The 14019-nt window shown below is 44.5% G+C and overlaps 1 protein-coding gene across 1 annotated transcript; it reads left to right on the top strand.

Moving 5' to 3' along the window:
• Positions 1-3196: 3196 nt before the first annotated feature.
• MYNN (myoneurin) lies at positions 3197-12414 on the top strand. The gene is made up of 6 exons (XM_082003790.1): positions 3197-3627; positions 5566-6368; positions 8247-8406; positions 9100-9278; positions 9542-9625; positions 11882-12414. The coding sequence occupies exons 1-6, from the start codon at positions 3362-3364 to the stop codon at positions 12148-12150; spliced, it is 1761 nt and encodes a 586-aa protein (XP_081859916.1). The 5' UTR covers positions 3197-3361; the 3' UTR covers positions 12151-12414.
• The last annotated feature ends 1605 nt before the right edge of the window (positions 12415-14019 follow it).

The raw sequence follows: 14019 nt of genomic DNA, 5'->3' as shown, positions 1-14019 counted from the left end.
CACTGTCTGGTCACTACTTTTCATCTTCAGGTCATTGACATAGACGTTCTTCCACACAGCCTCCCTATCTCCCCAGGATGTGACAATCGCACGCTCTTTTGGGTACCTCCAGGAATCAAACAAAATATAGTGGCACTGGACAAGTACTCTTCCACCGTAGTCTCCATGGCAATACCAGCATCTCCCCTTGGTCAAGGTAGATTTTTGGGGATGTCCCAGGTAAAGGACATTAGGGAAAAGCACTTCATGTACATTTATGTGTATTGTTTGAAAAAGTACTGGAAAGATATTTAGCCTGTTCAGCTCCTTAGAGAAGGCTATAGCATGTTGCCTAAACAGGACCTTCCTGCTGTTACTGTGGTTGTCAAACTATGACTGAACATATTACTATATCAATAATGATAGATACTTGTTAGTTAATTTTTATTTTGTGTTTTAGTAGTTTATTTACAATTATTAATAGTTAATCCTCAGGGACTGCTGAAGACCTTGCAGGAGCAAAACGGGTGTTATTAATACTGGGGCAATACGCAATTGGGCAGAAATGTGGCTGCAATCTCGGCCTTTTCATGCCAGGCACTACAGTTGTGCGCAATGGATCTTGTGATCCTGGTGTGCTGTTAAGAACACAAGTGCATTCCCACACACGTTTTTCCATGTAGACATGAGAGATGTTGCATGAAAAGAGCTAGTAAGGATGCTCATTTTTCCCAGATGCCCTTTTGTGGCAACTCTTAGACACACATCCTTGCAGCTATTAGAAACATCTGCATGACAGCAGTAGCGTTAAGAAACCCTGTGGCTGCCACTGCCAAGCTCGCTGCTTGCCTCCAACATTCTTTGGTTTCCCCTTTCCCTTCCCTGTCACTGCTTTCTTCTGGAGCCTTTCCTATTTCATTCCTCTTGCCTTTTCTTACTCCTCCTCCCACTGGTTGGGGTTTGGCTTGTGTTTCCCTTTCAAAGGATGTCAAACCTAAGTTTCCTTCTGTAGCTCCTTCCAAGATCAGGCACTTCAGTGCTGTGTGTACGAGAAAATCCAGGAGGATTAGTCACTTCCTCATTTGCCAAGCCCCAGCTGCAGCAAGAGGCCTACAGAGGAGATGCTGCCCGATGTAAGGCACTCTGTGCTCAGCTCCCAGCCTGCCTGCTTCTCACTGGCTGCTTTATCATGGCCCTGCCCTGCGAGGCTGGCTGTGCCCAACAACTCCCTTTCTTCTCTTTGGCTGGGGCTGTCACATTCTGATTTCTGATACTCACACCCCGAACCTGCCCTGCCCTGTTCCTGCAGGAGCTGCAATGCTTCACTTCTCTCCTTGGCAGATTTGTTCTGCCCCATCCCACCTGCGTTTGCTGGTCCCAGCAGGCAAAGACCCCCCTGTTGGTATCTTTCTCCTTGTCTGTGCTTCATTCCCAACAAATCACTCCTTCCAGCCTCCGTAACCACAGCAGGAGGTAGATTTGGCATTGTAAACAGTAGTGGTTCAGAATGCCACTTTCGTGTGAAATATTAACCGAGAGTACGGCTTTTTATTTACAGATACGTTGAAAATCAATTAGAGTGTTCCAGGGAAAAGCAAGATCTTAAAGTTTCTCGTTCACAGCAATGCTGCTGGCCGCGGTGTGCCTGGCGGAGGGGCACTGGGCCCCGCGGCCTGGGGTGACTTGCTGCCTCAGCGCTTGGCGGAGGAAGGCTGCGGGGCGCCCCGGGGGATGCTTGGGGGACTGCCAGTACGGGCAGGTCGCGGTTCGGGGGGGGATGCAGGTCCTTGGGTCAGCCCGGCGCTGCGGGCACCGCAGTGGTGCTGGAATGCGGAGGCCGCCGCCGGGAGGAGCACGCCGCCATTACCAGCGTCCCTTTGAGAACTCCTCCAAGCGGCGTTTCCGTAGTGTAGTGGTTATCACGTTCGCCTAACACGCGAAAGGTCCCCGGTTCGAAACCGGGCGGAAACAACGGCGTGGTTTGACTTTTGTTCCTCACCCGTTATGTTCCTGGAAGCAACGACAACGAACCCTACACGGTTGGGAACCGGCAGCAGCGCGTCTCTCGACTTTTAACAATACCTCCACCGGAGTTCTCGTTAACTGGTAGCACAGACGCGGAGGGACCCCACAGCGCTGCTGCATTAACAGATACATTAAACCCATTTTATTTACCAGTGCAGGGCGAGGATCTACGCCACAGGAGCTGCGTTAGGTCGCGCCCCTCCGCCCTCGGTGTTAGGGCTCTCAGGTAACGCGGCGCAGCGTCCCGCCGGCTCCGCTCCCGGCGCTGGCCGCGGCCGACGGCGCTCCGCCCCGCCGAGCGCGACTACAGCTCCCGGCATGCACAGCTCCTCGCCACGCCAAAGGAGGGCCCTACCGCGGCGCGCTGCATGGTGGGAGTTGTAGTCCGCGTCTCCCCGATCTACCTGGGAAGCCGTTCGCAGCCCAGCCGTGCCTGTTCCCCTCTGCGGGACGGGTCGTGGCACCCACCCCCGGTTTCCCGCTCTGCTGCCGGTGCCACCGCTGCCCCTCAGCCCCGAGCCGCCCTCAGGAGCGGGACACCGGAAGTCACATCCCAGCAGCGGCGCGCGCGGCGTCATCAGGACATGGCGGCTTGAGCCGAAGGCGCTCGTTCCCTTCCCCTCCGCAGGTGCGTGGGGCGCCGCCGCAGCCGCCCTTATGCCGGCCCGGGGCCGGTCCCGCCGACGACACAGCGGCCAGCGCCGGGGGCTCGGAGGGCGCTCGGTCAGCCAGGCCCGGCCTCGGGGAGACGGGGGTGGCGGGCCCGGGCCCGGGCGAGGGCCGCGGTGGGGGCGGGCGCGGGCGCTGCGGATTCCGTCCCGCGGCGAGGCCGAGCCGGGGGGCCAGGGCTGTTGTGGCCCGCCGACATCCCGTCTACTCCCTTGGCGCCGAGACGGCCCTTTTCCCCCGGGCCCCGATGACCGCTCGGGGCTCCCCGCACCCGGGGTCTGCCCGTCCCCGGTCCCTGCGGCGGGGGAGCGCGGCTGTGCCCCGGGGAGCGGCTGTCCCCGCCGTCTGGGCGCGGTTCGCTCCGAACCTCGGGTGGCTCGTTTGTGCAAAATGCTCCTCGGAGCCCGGTTTTGCCATGACAGCTCATAAGCTTAGGCGAGCTAATCCCTCTGATCTATGCCCTCTCCCCCTCGTTCTGTCTCTAAAATTAGCAGCTCCCCAGGTGACGAAGGATCCACCCAATCTCACTATGCTACTGCAAGCGCTGCTACACAAACTATCCCGCAGGATTTGAGCCTTTTGTAATCATTAACTTACTCTGTTAAGGGGGTTACAGAGTTAAATCTTGCATGTAAATTTTTTTTTTTTTCCCCAGATCAGAACAAAGAGGCTGCAGTTCGTTATCAAAATGCAGTATTCCCATCACTGTGAGCACCTCTTAGAGAGACTGAACAAGCAGCGAGAAGCCGGCTTTCTTTGTGACTGCACTGTTGTTATTGGTGAATTCCAGTTCAAAGCACACAGAAATGTGCTTGCTTCTTTCAGCGAGTACTTTGGTGCATTTTACAGAGACACGTCTGACAATAATGTTGTTTTGGATCAGACTCAAGTGAAAGCTGATGGATTCCAAAAACTCCTGGAATTTATTTATACGGGGAACCTAAACCTTGACAGGTAACATATGCTATTAAAGGGGGAAAGAAAATAGGGAAATACACTTCGTCTTAAGGGAGTACTGGGGTTTTTGTTCTTTATAAAAAGTTCTGGAGGCACAAATAGTAGTGGATATGATACATATTAACAAGCTGAAGATCATCTGTTCGCGTGTTTTAAAATATTACATAGTATGTGAGTGCCAAAACAAAGGTATGTTGTCTGATATTTCACTGTGATAGTTTCAGTCTCTGAGTCTTTCTGTCTGGATTGGAAGGGATTAACAATCTGACGTGATTACTGGGAGAGGGAAGGATAAGTGTATTCGTTCTGAAGTTGGATTATAGAAGTCCATTTTTGCAGAGAAGACACAGAACTCTGTATACAGTAGAGACTAAAGTCTGAGGAGTGCATGAGGATAGGCACTATTTAAAAAAAATACTTTTGTTAGAATTTGGATGATCTGTTACTTAAAATCTTATATTAGTGTCCAAAAAGTGTCACAGAAACAGTGTTTCCTTCCTTTCTATGTTGATTTTGTGCCCATTGTATTGCTTCATGTATAGTGAGGATTCTTTGGAGTGCTTTTCTCTCAGGGAAGGAAAGAGATTATCCCTCATGAGGGAAGTATGACTACTTAGAAGTATGTAGGCCAGGGCTTTAACTCCTTTCTCAATGTCTGGTGTCAAATGCATTTTAAAAAAACTTGGTTGCTATTTATGTCTGAAAAGTCATACGTGATAATTTAAGTACGCAGATGCGGGGTGGTGGTTTTTGTAAATTAGCTACAAGCATTAACAGCAATAGAGCAGTGTACGCAGCTATGTGGTGGAGTTAGTGACTGGTGCTTTGCAAATGACGAATGAGCACAGGTGTGCAGCGTTCTTGATGTCTGTCTGGGACCGCAGCAGGAGAGTTTCTGGATTCCTTCTGAGCAGTGTAGATTTCTGAAGGAAAAGGAAGGTGAAAGCACTGTTATCGCCCAGGGAGAAGTACTTGACTAACATGACACCTGCAGGTCTGCCCATGTGCACCCATCATCTTGTGCTGTATCCCTCTAGGTGACTGCTGCAACTGTCTGCAAGTTCTGTTGTCTTCTGTGGTGGTGGCTGCATGAGTGACACCAGGAGGGTGTACTTCGAACTCAGTGCTAGTGTAACACAGGGTGCTAAAACAGCTGTATTCATGTACAGAGAGTAACTGTGGGTAGTTATTGTTTAACTACATTTACTTTGTAACAGATTGTTAGAATGATGCTGCTTACCATTACTATCTCTTTAAAGTGCTGTAAATCCATAAATACATTGATGGTACATGTTGCCACCTTTTCCAGCTCAATTTTTTCTAAACCATCAAGGCTTATGTTGCAGGAACTGAAAAATAGAGCATGGTAGTTTAAACGAGGACTTCCATGGCGTTAATGTTGTCTGTGTGCAGCTGATACAGAATTAAGACTGTTTGCAAATCGTTTTATAAAATGAGATTAATACCTGCCTCACAGAAGTGCTGGGGTGGATGCGCCGCCTGCGAATTAAAGACTTTTGGCAGAAGGATTATAAAATGGTAATTTATGCATTTTATTCTCCAGTGTTTTATCCCTTCGTGCTGTGATTTCTGAGCTTTTTGGACCAGCGACCCCATGTCTAGCCTCACCACCTTACAATTGGACTTTAAACTTAAAATTCAACAAAAGGCACGTAACAGAAAAGAAAATCCTCAGTTCTGCAGATCTGCAGACCCTGTGAAACATGGGGCATCCATTCAGGAGTAATTGTCATACTGGGGTCTTGCAGGACGACAGCACTAAGAGATTAGATCTTGCTGTATGTGTTCTCAAAGTTACATTTTCTGACAGGGTGACTTTTCTGTAGCTGCTGCTGTCTGTATTTGATACAGTTGGTACAGAACAAATGTTTGCTTTGTCCAGAATATTGTCACCCAAGTCTTGTTTTCTTGCAGCTGGAACGTTAAAGAAATTCACCAGGCTGCTGACTATCTCAAAGTAGAAGAAGTGGTCACTAAATGCAAAATCAAGATGGAAGACTTTGCTTTTATTGCTAATCCCTCTTCTACAGAGACATCCAGTATCACTGGAAATGTTGAAATGAATCAGCAGACTTGTCTTCTGACTTTCCGAGATTACAATAATCGCGAGAAAGCAGATGCTGCTTCTGCAGAGTTGGTTCAACCACAGGCAAAGAAAGCAGCTTTAGAAAAGAAATCCCCTCAAACCAAAAAGCGAAAGAAGAATTTTAGCTCCCCCAAAAGCATACAGAATAAATCCGTACAGTATCAGAACGATGTGACCGAGAACACATCCATTGAAATGTTTTTAGATACAAATAAGCTGGCCACCCAGATAACGGAACAGGCTGCCCAAGGCAGTGATAACTCTGAACTACAGCTGGCATCTGTGGTGGAAAGCGAAACACTGGCAGCGCAGGATATCCTAGTTCAGGCCATTACAGCAAAACAGAAGCGGGGAAAGCCTCAGCAAAGCTGTGCGCTGAAGGAGCACTGCATGTCTAACATAGCCAGTGAAAAGAACGCCTACCAGCTGGAGAGTTCGGGAGAAGAACTTGACCAGAAGTACTCCAAAGCTAAGCCAGTGTGCAACACCTGTGGAAAAGTCTTCTCAGAAGCTAGTAGCCTCCGTCGACACATGAGAATACACAAAGGAGTGAAACCGTACGTGTGTCAGCTTTGTGGGAAGGCATTCACCCAGTGCAATCAGTTGAAAACACATGTAAGAACTCACACAGGTAAGCCGCTGGCCTTGTCTTCATGGACTGTGGAGACCTGTAATCGCAGCCTGCAAATACAGGACTAAAGATCTTTGCATTTGGACTTGTCCTCTAGATATTTTGTCTGTTGCTGGTACACATGCGGGGATAGTACCTATATCCTGGTAGCATGAAATGTTTCAGCATTTTTCAGTAAAAAAACATAGTTTCTACTTTAAATAGCTAGAGAGGACTTTATTAGTCTGAGCATCTTGATTCCTGGAAGGACGGAAGAGCTGGTACCCTTTAACTTTGTAGAGCAATGGAATGCCAACAACTATTGCCAGTAGAGTGTGAAAAAATCCCTGTACTTGATACCAGAATTTCTGATGCTTTTTCTCTAAACTTCAAATCCTAATATATATTTGAAAAGTGGGGAAAAAATGCAATCTTGTGACAATTAGGTAACTTCTCCCATAGAGTCTTCAAAAAAAGTAGGGAAGGTGGCTGGATTACTACAGCCTTTGGGATTTTATTTAGTGAAACGTGTGATGGTGTTATGATCTCTGCATTCAATAACATTACCAGAAGTTTGTGTTGTGTCACGAGCTACTGAACAAAGTGTCAAACAGAAATCAGTTGTGAACACTTAGGCGTTAAGGCAACATGTCTGACTTAAAAAGATTATGAACAGCAAGTTGCTGGAGCCTGGGAAGACGTACGGGAGAAGTACTGCACTCACTTGTCTTTTCATGTGTTCTTCCCTAGAGATGGAAGACTTAATGCCGGTTAGTTCATTCTTCAGGCTGACCTGGCATAGCTGTTCTGCTATTGCCCTTGCTGCTGTACTTAGCCCAGGGAGCAGCAGAGGGACCTGCTTTATGTAGTTTTCTTCCTTTTGTGGCCAGCATTCAGAATTCTGAAGTAACAGTGAATCAGATAAAAATTTGTTTACTTTCGCTCTTTTTTGCCCTTTGGAAAACTCTGAGCAGGGGCCAGCATTGGAGCTCTTTCCAGGAAGCTGTGAAGATGTAAAGAGGTGAAATAGGAGGTGTTGAGGTACAGCTGCCTTGGGGAGCACCTTGCTCTTCCTGTAACCGAGGGAGAGAATTTCAAATATTGCCAGCCATTGACTAAACAAAGATTCATACGCAAGATGGAGCTTGTCAGCAGTGTTCAGGGACAGTTTACTGGTAGGAACGTCAGCTGCACTTCTGGCTTTTGAGGGTATTGTACTGGGAATTTTTGCATGAATAGGCAGAGAATTTCACGATGTTTGCTGCTAGATGGCAGGTTAGATGTCTAGTACTTTTCTTTTTGAAGTTTTTATGTACACAGTATGCCTAAGAATTGTTGAGTTCTTGGTTCAATTGTGCACTGCCATGGAAGTGCAGAGATAGGCTCTTCCATACTGTCATCCAAGATTGCAGAGTTGCACGATCCATTACATTAGACTGGACCAGTAAGAGAACATGACTAGTGGGAGAAGTACCTCTAGCATTCTGCAGCAGATGTGAGTAAGAAAGTAGTGAGCCCTAGACTGTATGTTCAAGACCCGTTGCAGTTCAACAGGCAAGAAAAAGCAGATGATTTACTGGTTGTTCATCTTGACTATTCAGAATAGACATAACCAGCAAAAAATCTGAAGATGTAGCAGTAGCATTTTTAAAATGATGTGAGGAAAACGGCACAATTAAAAATATTGCTAACTTTTTTCCCCAAAAGGTAACATGTTAAAAAATAGTCTGTTATCTGCTGTGTTCCTGGCACGTTCCACTTCAGTGCACTGATTATGGGATGTTCCAAGATGTTATTTGTAAGAAGTATTAGAACAGACACCTGAGCTTTGGTTAGGCAATGGATTGGAAAGCTTTCTTACGTAAATGCAGAGAGCACAAGGGTTTTCTTTTTCGCCAGGGGAGAAGCCATACAAATGTGAACTATGCGACAAAGGCTTTGCTCAGAAGTGCCAGTTAGTGTTCCACAGTCGGATGCATCACGGAGAAGAGAAACCATACAAATGTGATGTCTGCAACCTGCAGTTCGCAACTTCAAGCAATCTAAAGATTCATGCCAGGTAGGCAAAAGTGAGATCCTGCAAATGCTTACCTGTGTGCTTATTGAAACACAATACTTCACTCCAGTGTAAGCAAGAGTTACACATTCACGTAATTTGGTCATTTCTACTCCTTTTCTCATCGGTCTTCTCTCACACTGCATAAGAGAGTAATTACATCTGTGTACTTGCTAATTAGGGAAGCAATTTGTGATTTAAGAATGTTACAGCCTACAGCACTGCTATGCTTATGGCAATGATGCGGGTTCTGTTTCAAACTGCCTGTAGCACCAAAGAGGACAGAGTTCCTTGGTGGGAAGCGAAACAGAACAGTTCTTGCTGTTGACTGCTATCTGCATGGGGCTTTTTGCGTTTTTGGCAGGAGCAGGAATTATATTCCCTTGTTAGGAATCATAGTTGTATCTTTCAGTACACTGTAATGCAAACGTGCTGGTTTCTCATGGTGCGTGTTACATGTGCAGGGCCTGTAGTGCCGTTCAGCTGCCACTGAAATTACGGACGTGCTGATTCCCAGAGTCAACAGACAGTGAATTTCACTCCGTGAACAACTTGCAGTTGTTGCATTTTTTTTAGTTCACAGTACATAAGCACAAGGAGCTTTGGGGATAACGTACTAATCGAGGAAAGTCACTTAATCGTGGGTGTTGCTTCCCTTTCTGCCAGAAGATAACTGATGTCTGTGTTGGTTCGCAGGAAGCATAGTGGCGAGAAGCCCTACGTCTGCGATCGGTGTGGTCAGCGGTTTGCTCAGGCCAGCACACTCACCTACCATGTGCGTCGCCACACGGGGGAGAAACCCTACGTGTGTGACAGTTGTGGGAAAGCCTTTGCCGTCTCAAGTTCTCTCATCACCCATTCCCGAAAACATACAGGTAAGGGGAGACGGAGCACTGCAGAACCGGAATGGGCCTGTCTGCCTGCAGAGGGGCTGGCAATGGATAATGACCAGGAAATCTGCGGATCGGGCGTCACCGCTGGAGTTGTCTTCCAGCTCCTTTCTCGTGTTTTTTCCCTTTGACTCCAGTTTGGGGAGCTCTTTCTCCCCTTGGACATTACCCCTGTGTCATTTTGATTTGTTCTTTATGCGTATTCTGGTTTATACATTGAAATAACAAACTCCTTGTGTTTCATTTAGGAGAGAAGCCATATATCTGTGGCATTTGTGAAAAGAGTTTTATTTCCTCCGGAGAGCTCAACAAACATTTTCGGTCCCATACAGGTCAGTTTCCAGACAGGCTGCTTCCTGCACTATAAATAATATTCTACCTTTACCCTTTTGCCTTTAAAATACACTGTATTGTGTTGTACTTGAAAGTAGCAGAGTTTCTTAATTTATGTATCTCTGTGTTAACATAATTTAAACAAAATATTTGTGAATTTTTTTTTAATTGCCTTTTTCAGACTAATATCTGTGTAACAGTGTAGGTGTTGATGTATGATCATGGCTTTACTTTTAACATTTGGGGTTTTTTGCTTTGTTTTAATCTACTATTCTGGAAACAATTTTACATGAATACAGACACGCAGACAAAATAATAGAGTTACAAAGTTGTATTTTAAAATAGAGCGTTGAAATCCATTATCCTACATCTCTAACTGTGTTTTCTTTCAATTTCAAGATTGTTCTAATTGCCAAACCATTTTTTTCAGGTGAAAGACCATTTATCTGTGAAATGTGTGGAAATTCTTACACAGATATAAAAAATCTTAAGAAGCACAAAATGAAAGTTCACACAGGTGAGTTTCTTAACTTGTCTTTGCACAAGGAACTACATCAACTGTTTTATATCTTCAATGCTGAATAATGGGTTTGTTTGCTCATCTAGGCCTAAAATTAGAAAATAAAACATTTTTGGATAGTAGCTCTCTTTACAGCCAAAAACATCTGCTTTTGGAGGTACCCAAAAGCATGAAGTACATGCTTTAAAGTAGATTCAAGACAAATTTTCAAGCATTTGCATGGCTATAGCAACACATGTTGAGCAGCGTAGAAGTGGATTGCTGCTGGCAAGAATTTCTGTATGTGAATATTTACTTTCTTGTCCTAGTAACTTGTGAGAGCTTCCCACATGAAGGCATAGTCTGAATTGTAGGAAATCTTTTACCTCTTCTGAAGATGTCAAAGGGGTATGTCTTTACGAGGGTAGTAACTGAGGTGAACAAGGCACACTGGTTACAAGAATTACTTTACAGCTTGAAGGCACAAGTATTTTTAATGTAATAGTGAAAGTTTGGGGGTGGTTTTTTTTGGTTTTTTTTTTTTACATATGCAGTCAATATTAATCCAAGTCTGAGCTGGATTAGCAAACACACAAGTTCAGACCAGCTGGCAAAATGTTCCCAGCTGCAAATACTGTTCTAAAAAGACTTTTCAAATACATTCAAATCCTATTCTAGATACCAGATTTTGATTAGGAAGAAATTTGACATATATTACTTGCTTGTGGTGCAAAGCAGAGAGGTGTTCAGATAGCCAGCCTCTTTCAACACTCTTTCACGTACATATTGTTAACTGTATTAACAATAGTTCTCTTGCCTCTGTCATATGGAAGAAGGAATAATAGGTGTCTCTGTACGTCTGGATTGGGAGGGAGAGGATGAGAAAACAAGAGTCATACGCAGAGGCAGCTTTGAATGTCAGAAGCTTGAGAAGCCCCATTTAGGAAGGCGCCAGTGGAAGCAAGGGCGAGGTGAGAGCAGCAGTGGGTGTGGAGAGAGCCGGTCAGAGCCTGAGGGAGAGAGCTGGGAGAGCTGCCAAGTCAGGTCAGCTCTCATGGAGAAGGCAGGCAGGAGTGCTTCACCACAGAAATAACAGGCTTGGGAGCACACTGGGATGTAGAGGAAGGGTCAAATATCAGATCTGGCTTCATCAGAAGGCCATCCAGGAGCAGTGGCAGACTGCTTTCAAACAAGAAGACAGTGAGAATCCATTAAAAGTGATTTCAGTTAAGAGTAAAAAATTATTTCTCGAGTGACTGGATAAAAACTTTACTGGGTCTGGCTGGGATGGAGTTAACAAATGTTTTCTTCTGAAGAAGTTTATGGGTAAATTATATATTGTACATTGATGTCTCAGAAGAGGATGCTTGGATGTAGCTGTGGTTCTTAGATTTTCTGAGGTGGAAAATCTCAAGGAAACCTTCATAATTACATTTTTTCCAGAGCTCTCTTGTTCACTGTGATCTTAAGGATTTGTTATCTTCCATGCCAAGTAGAGATCAAGCTGGAATGCATCATCCCTCTAGCTGTCATGCTACAAGCAGCAGAGGATGTCATTCTCAGTGCTTACGTTGTATTTACAGCTCATTCTGGCTTCGCAGCACATTGAAGCCACTGACAGCCCAGCTGCCAGGGCAGTTTTGACATGCTAAGTGTTTGTTTTGACAGTTATTTGAGAGGCAATTTGCAGAATTTGTGCAGGAGCTTTTGAACATTTCTTTCTTGTTTTTTTGGTTTTTTTTTTCCCCTCTACCAGGATCTGAAACTCCCCCTGATTCTATTGCGCTTGATAATTCTTTCAATGAACAAGAATCCATTCAGAGTCAGAAAAGTCCTTTATCAGAGTCCATAGATGTGAAACCCTCTGAGATGTCTCTAGCACTTCCCCTTCCCATTGGGACTGAAGACCATCAGATGCTGCTTCCTGTGACGGGTAGTCAGTCTCCTTCATCAGAAACATTGCTAAGATCTGCTGTGACTGGATATTCAGAACCTCAGTTTATTTTCTTGCAGCAATTATACTGACAGTGCAGTACAGAGCCATCAAGGTAATTTGGTAGTCGACTTGCATACATTTGATAGGATGAACATAATCGAGCAAGCAGTCACACTTTTCAAATTGGACTTGTTCTTTTTTTTCTTCCTCTGTGTACAGACACTTGTAAGGCATTTCCATTGTGCAGTGCTGTCTTTTGGTTTTTGTTGGATTGTGCTAATCTACAATCAAACTTCAATTTGCGATTAACACTGATTTCCAGGAGATTATTCCTTTCCAGCAATGCCTGCCTTAAGAATTCTCTGTTAAATATGTTAATGTATTTTGGAGATCTCCTCCCATGTTCCTGCTGATCTGATGTGTCACAATGTCATTTGAGAGCAGACATTTTAAGCCATATTTGATAGTTTAAGTCTATTAACCCATAGGTGTAAGGGGAAAATCATAATTTGAATGTACTAACAAGCTTGTACTCCTGCATTCCAAGGTGATAGAATGGCACATGATGGAAGGTAGGCTGGTGCTCTGCTGAGGTGCTTGCAAAGAGTTACTGCTCTCTGCCAGCAGTAGCCATCTTCAGTTCAAGTCTGACCAGAGGAAAAGTTACTTTTGTGTATATTTTCCTGACAAGGCAAGTAAAGGAGAGTTACATTTTTCTGTAGTGTAGTAAGTTGGAGGGTTCTAATGGCATAGATACTACTGGGTATTCTTTCCAACAAGTCACTTTTTTTTAAGTGAATCCAGCATTGTTGTATCTTGTCCCAGAGTTATTTTTCACATCCCTAAAATGCCCTGGGTTTGGCACAAACAGCATTTGCTCAAAAGGAGAGCTGGAATATGCATGTTGTAGATGAGACAGAAAGATGCGTTGACTTAATTGTGAGGCATGAACCACAGCTTCATAATCCTTTTTTTTTACAGTAGTGCTGCTTCTTGTGCTAGACAGTAGGTACAACAGAGGAAATATATCCTGCCCTTTACTGTGAAAATAGTAAGTGAACACTAAATGAGGGGGCACTAAGGAAGAATACAATAGAGCAGATCAATATTCTTCCAGGCAAGGTTTTGTTAAGAGTAGGACTGATTTGTTTTAACTGAAGTGTTTATGTATTGCTTTACTGGTCATGTCACTCATCCACAGTAACTGCACAAAACTGGTATCTAGCAAGACTTACTTATGTAAAGCTATACTTTATTACTAGCAATGTCAATTTTTTAAAAGCAACATTTTTAGTCTCTTGATAGGGGCATTAGTTAAAGACCAGTTACCAATAGGAGTACTTTTATACTCCCTCTTGCCAATGTGTGCCATTAATGTAAAGTAAGCATTACTTAAGTAATCATCAAATAGTAAGGAAACAGTCATAATACTGTACCAACAATGCATTTAAAGATATTATTTGTTGGTTATTTACTTGGTGCTAGCGTTTTATTTCCACTGATGCCTTGTGGCCAGACACCCATTAACAGAAGAGCATAGGAGCTACCTCTTCACTGATTCTGTTCTAAATGGAGTAATTAATATCTGCACCTTAAACTGACATGTGAAAAATTTCCTGGAGGATTTCATTTAAATATTCTGCAAATAGTCCCTTGACTCCTGAGCATGACTATAGATTTTTTTTTTTCACCCCTCTTCCTACATGTTTGTACTTGTAAAGTAATAGACCTTTTGCTTCTTTGTGTTGATCATCTTGGTATGGCATGTTTAAAACTCTGCTTCTTGATCATATTTTATGCTTTTAACTTATGACCTGTTTGCTGATAAAGTCTACCATGGACAGCAAGAAGTACAACCATATTCACTGGGAACATTCTTAATGCAGGCATCTCTAACTCTCTAATTATTAGCTGAAGCTAATTATTGCCATACCTGCCTGACCTTTACTTGCTTTGCT

This window comes from Phaethon aethereus (assembly GCF_964289735.1).
Source record: "Phaethon aethereus genome assembly, chromosome: 9".
NCBI classification, from domain to species: domain Eukaryota; kingdom Metazoa; phylum Chordata; class Aves; order Phaethontiformes; family Phaethontidae; genus Phaethon; species Phaethon aethereus.
This window is presented reverse-complemented; position numbering and strand designations above follow the sequence as displayed.

Coding starts and splice junctions, on each gene's coding strand:
- MYNN (XM_082003790.1), top strand. CDS start 3,362: ATGCAGTATTCCCATCACTGTGAGCACCTCTTAGAGAGACTGAACAAG. Junction 3,628..5,565: donor GGGAACCTAAACCTTGACAG/GTAACATATGCT, acceptor GTTTTCTTGCAG/CTGGAACGTTAAAGAAATTC. Junction 9,626..11,881: donor ACATTTTCGGTCCCATACAG/GTCAGTTTCCAG, acceptor CCCCTCTACCAG/GATCTGAAACTCCCCCTGAT.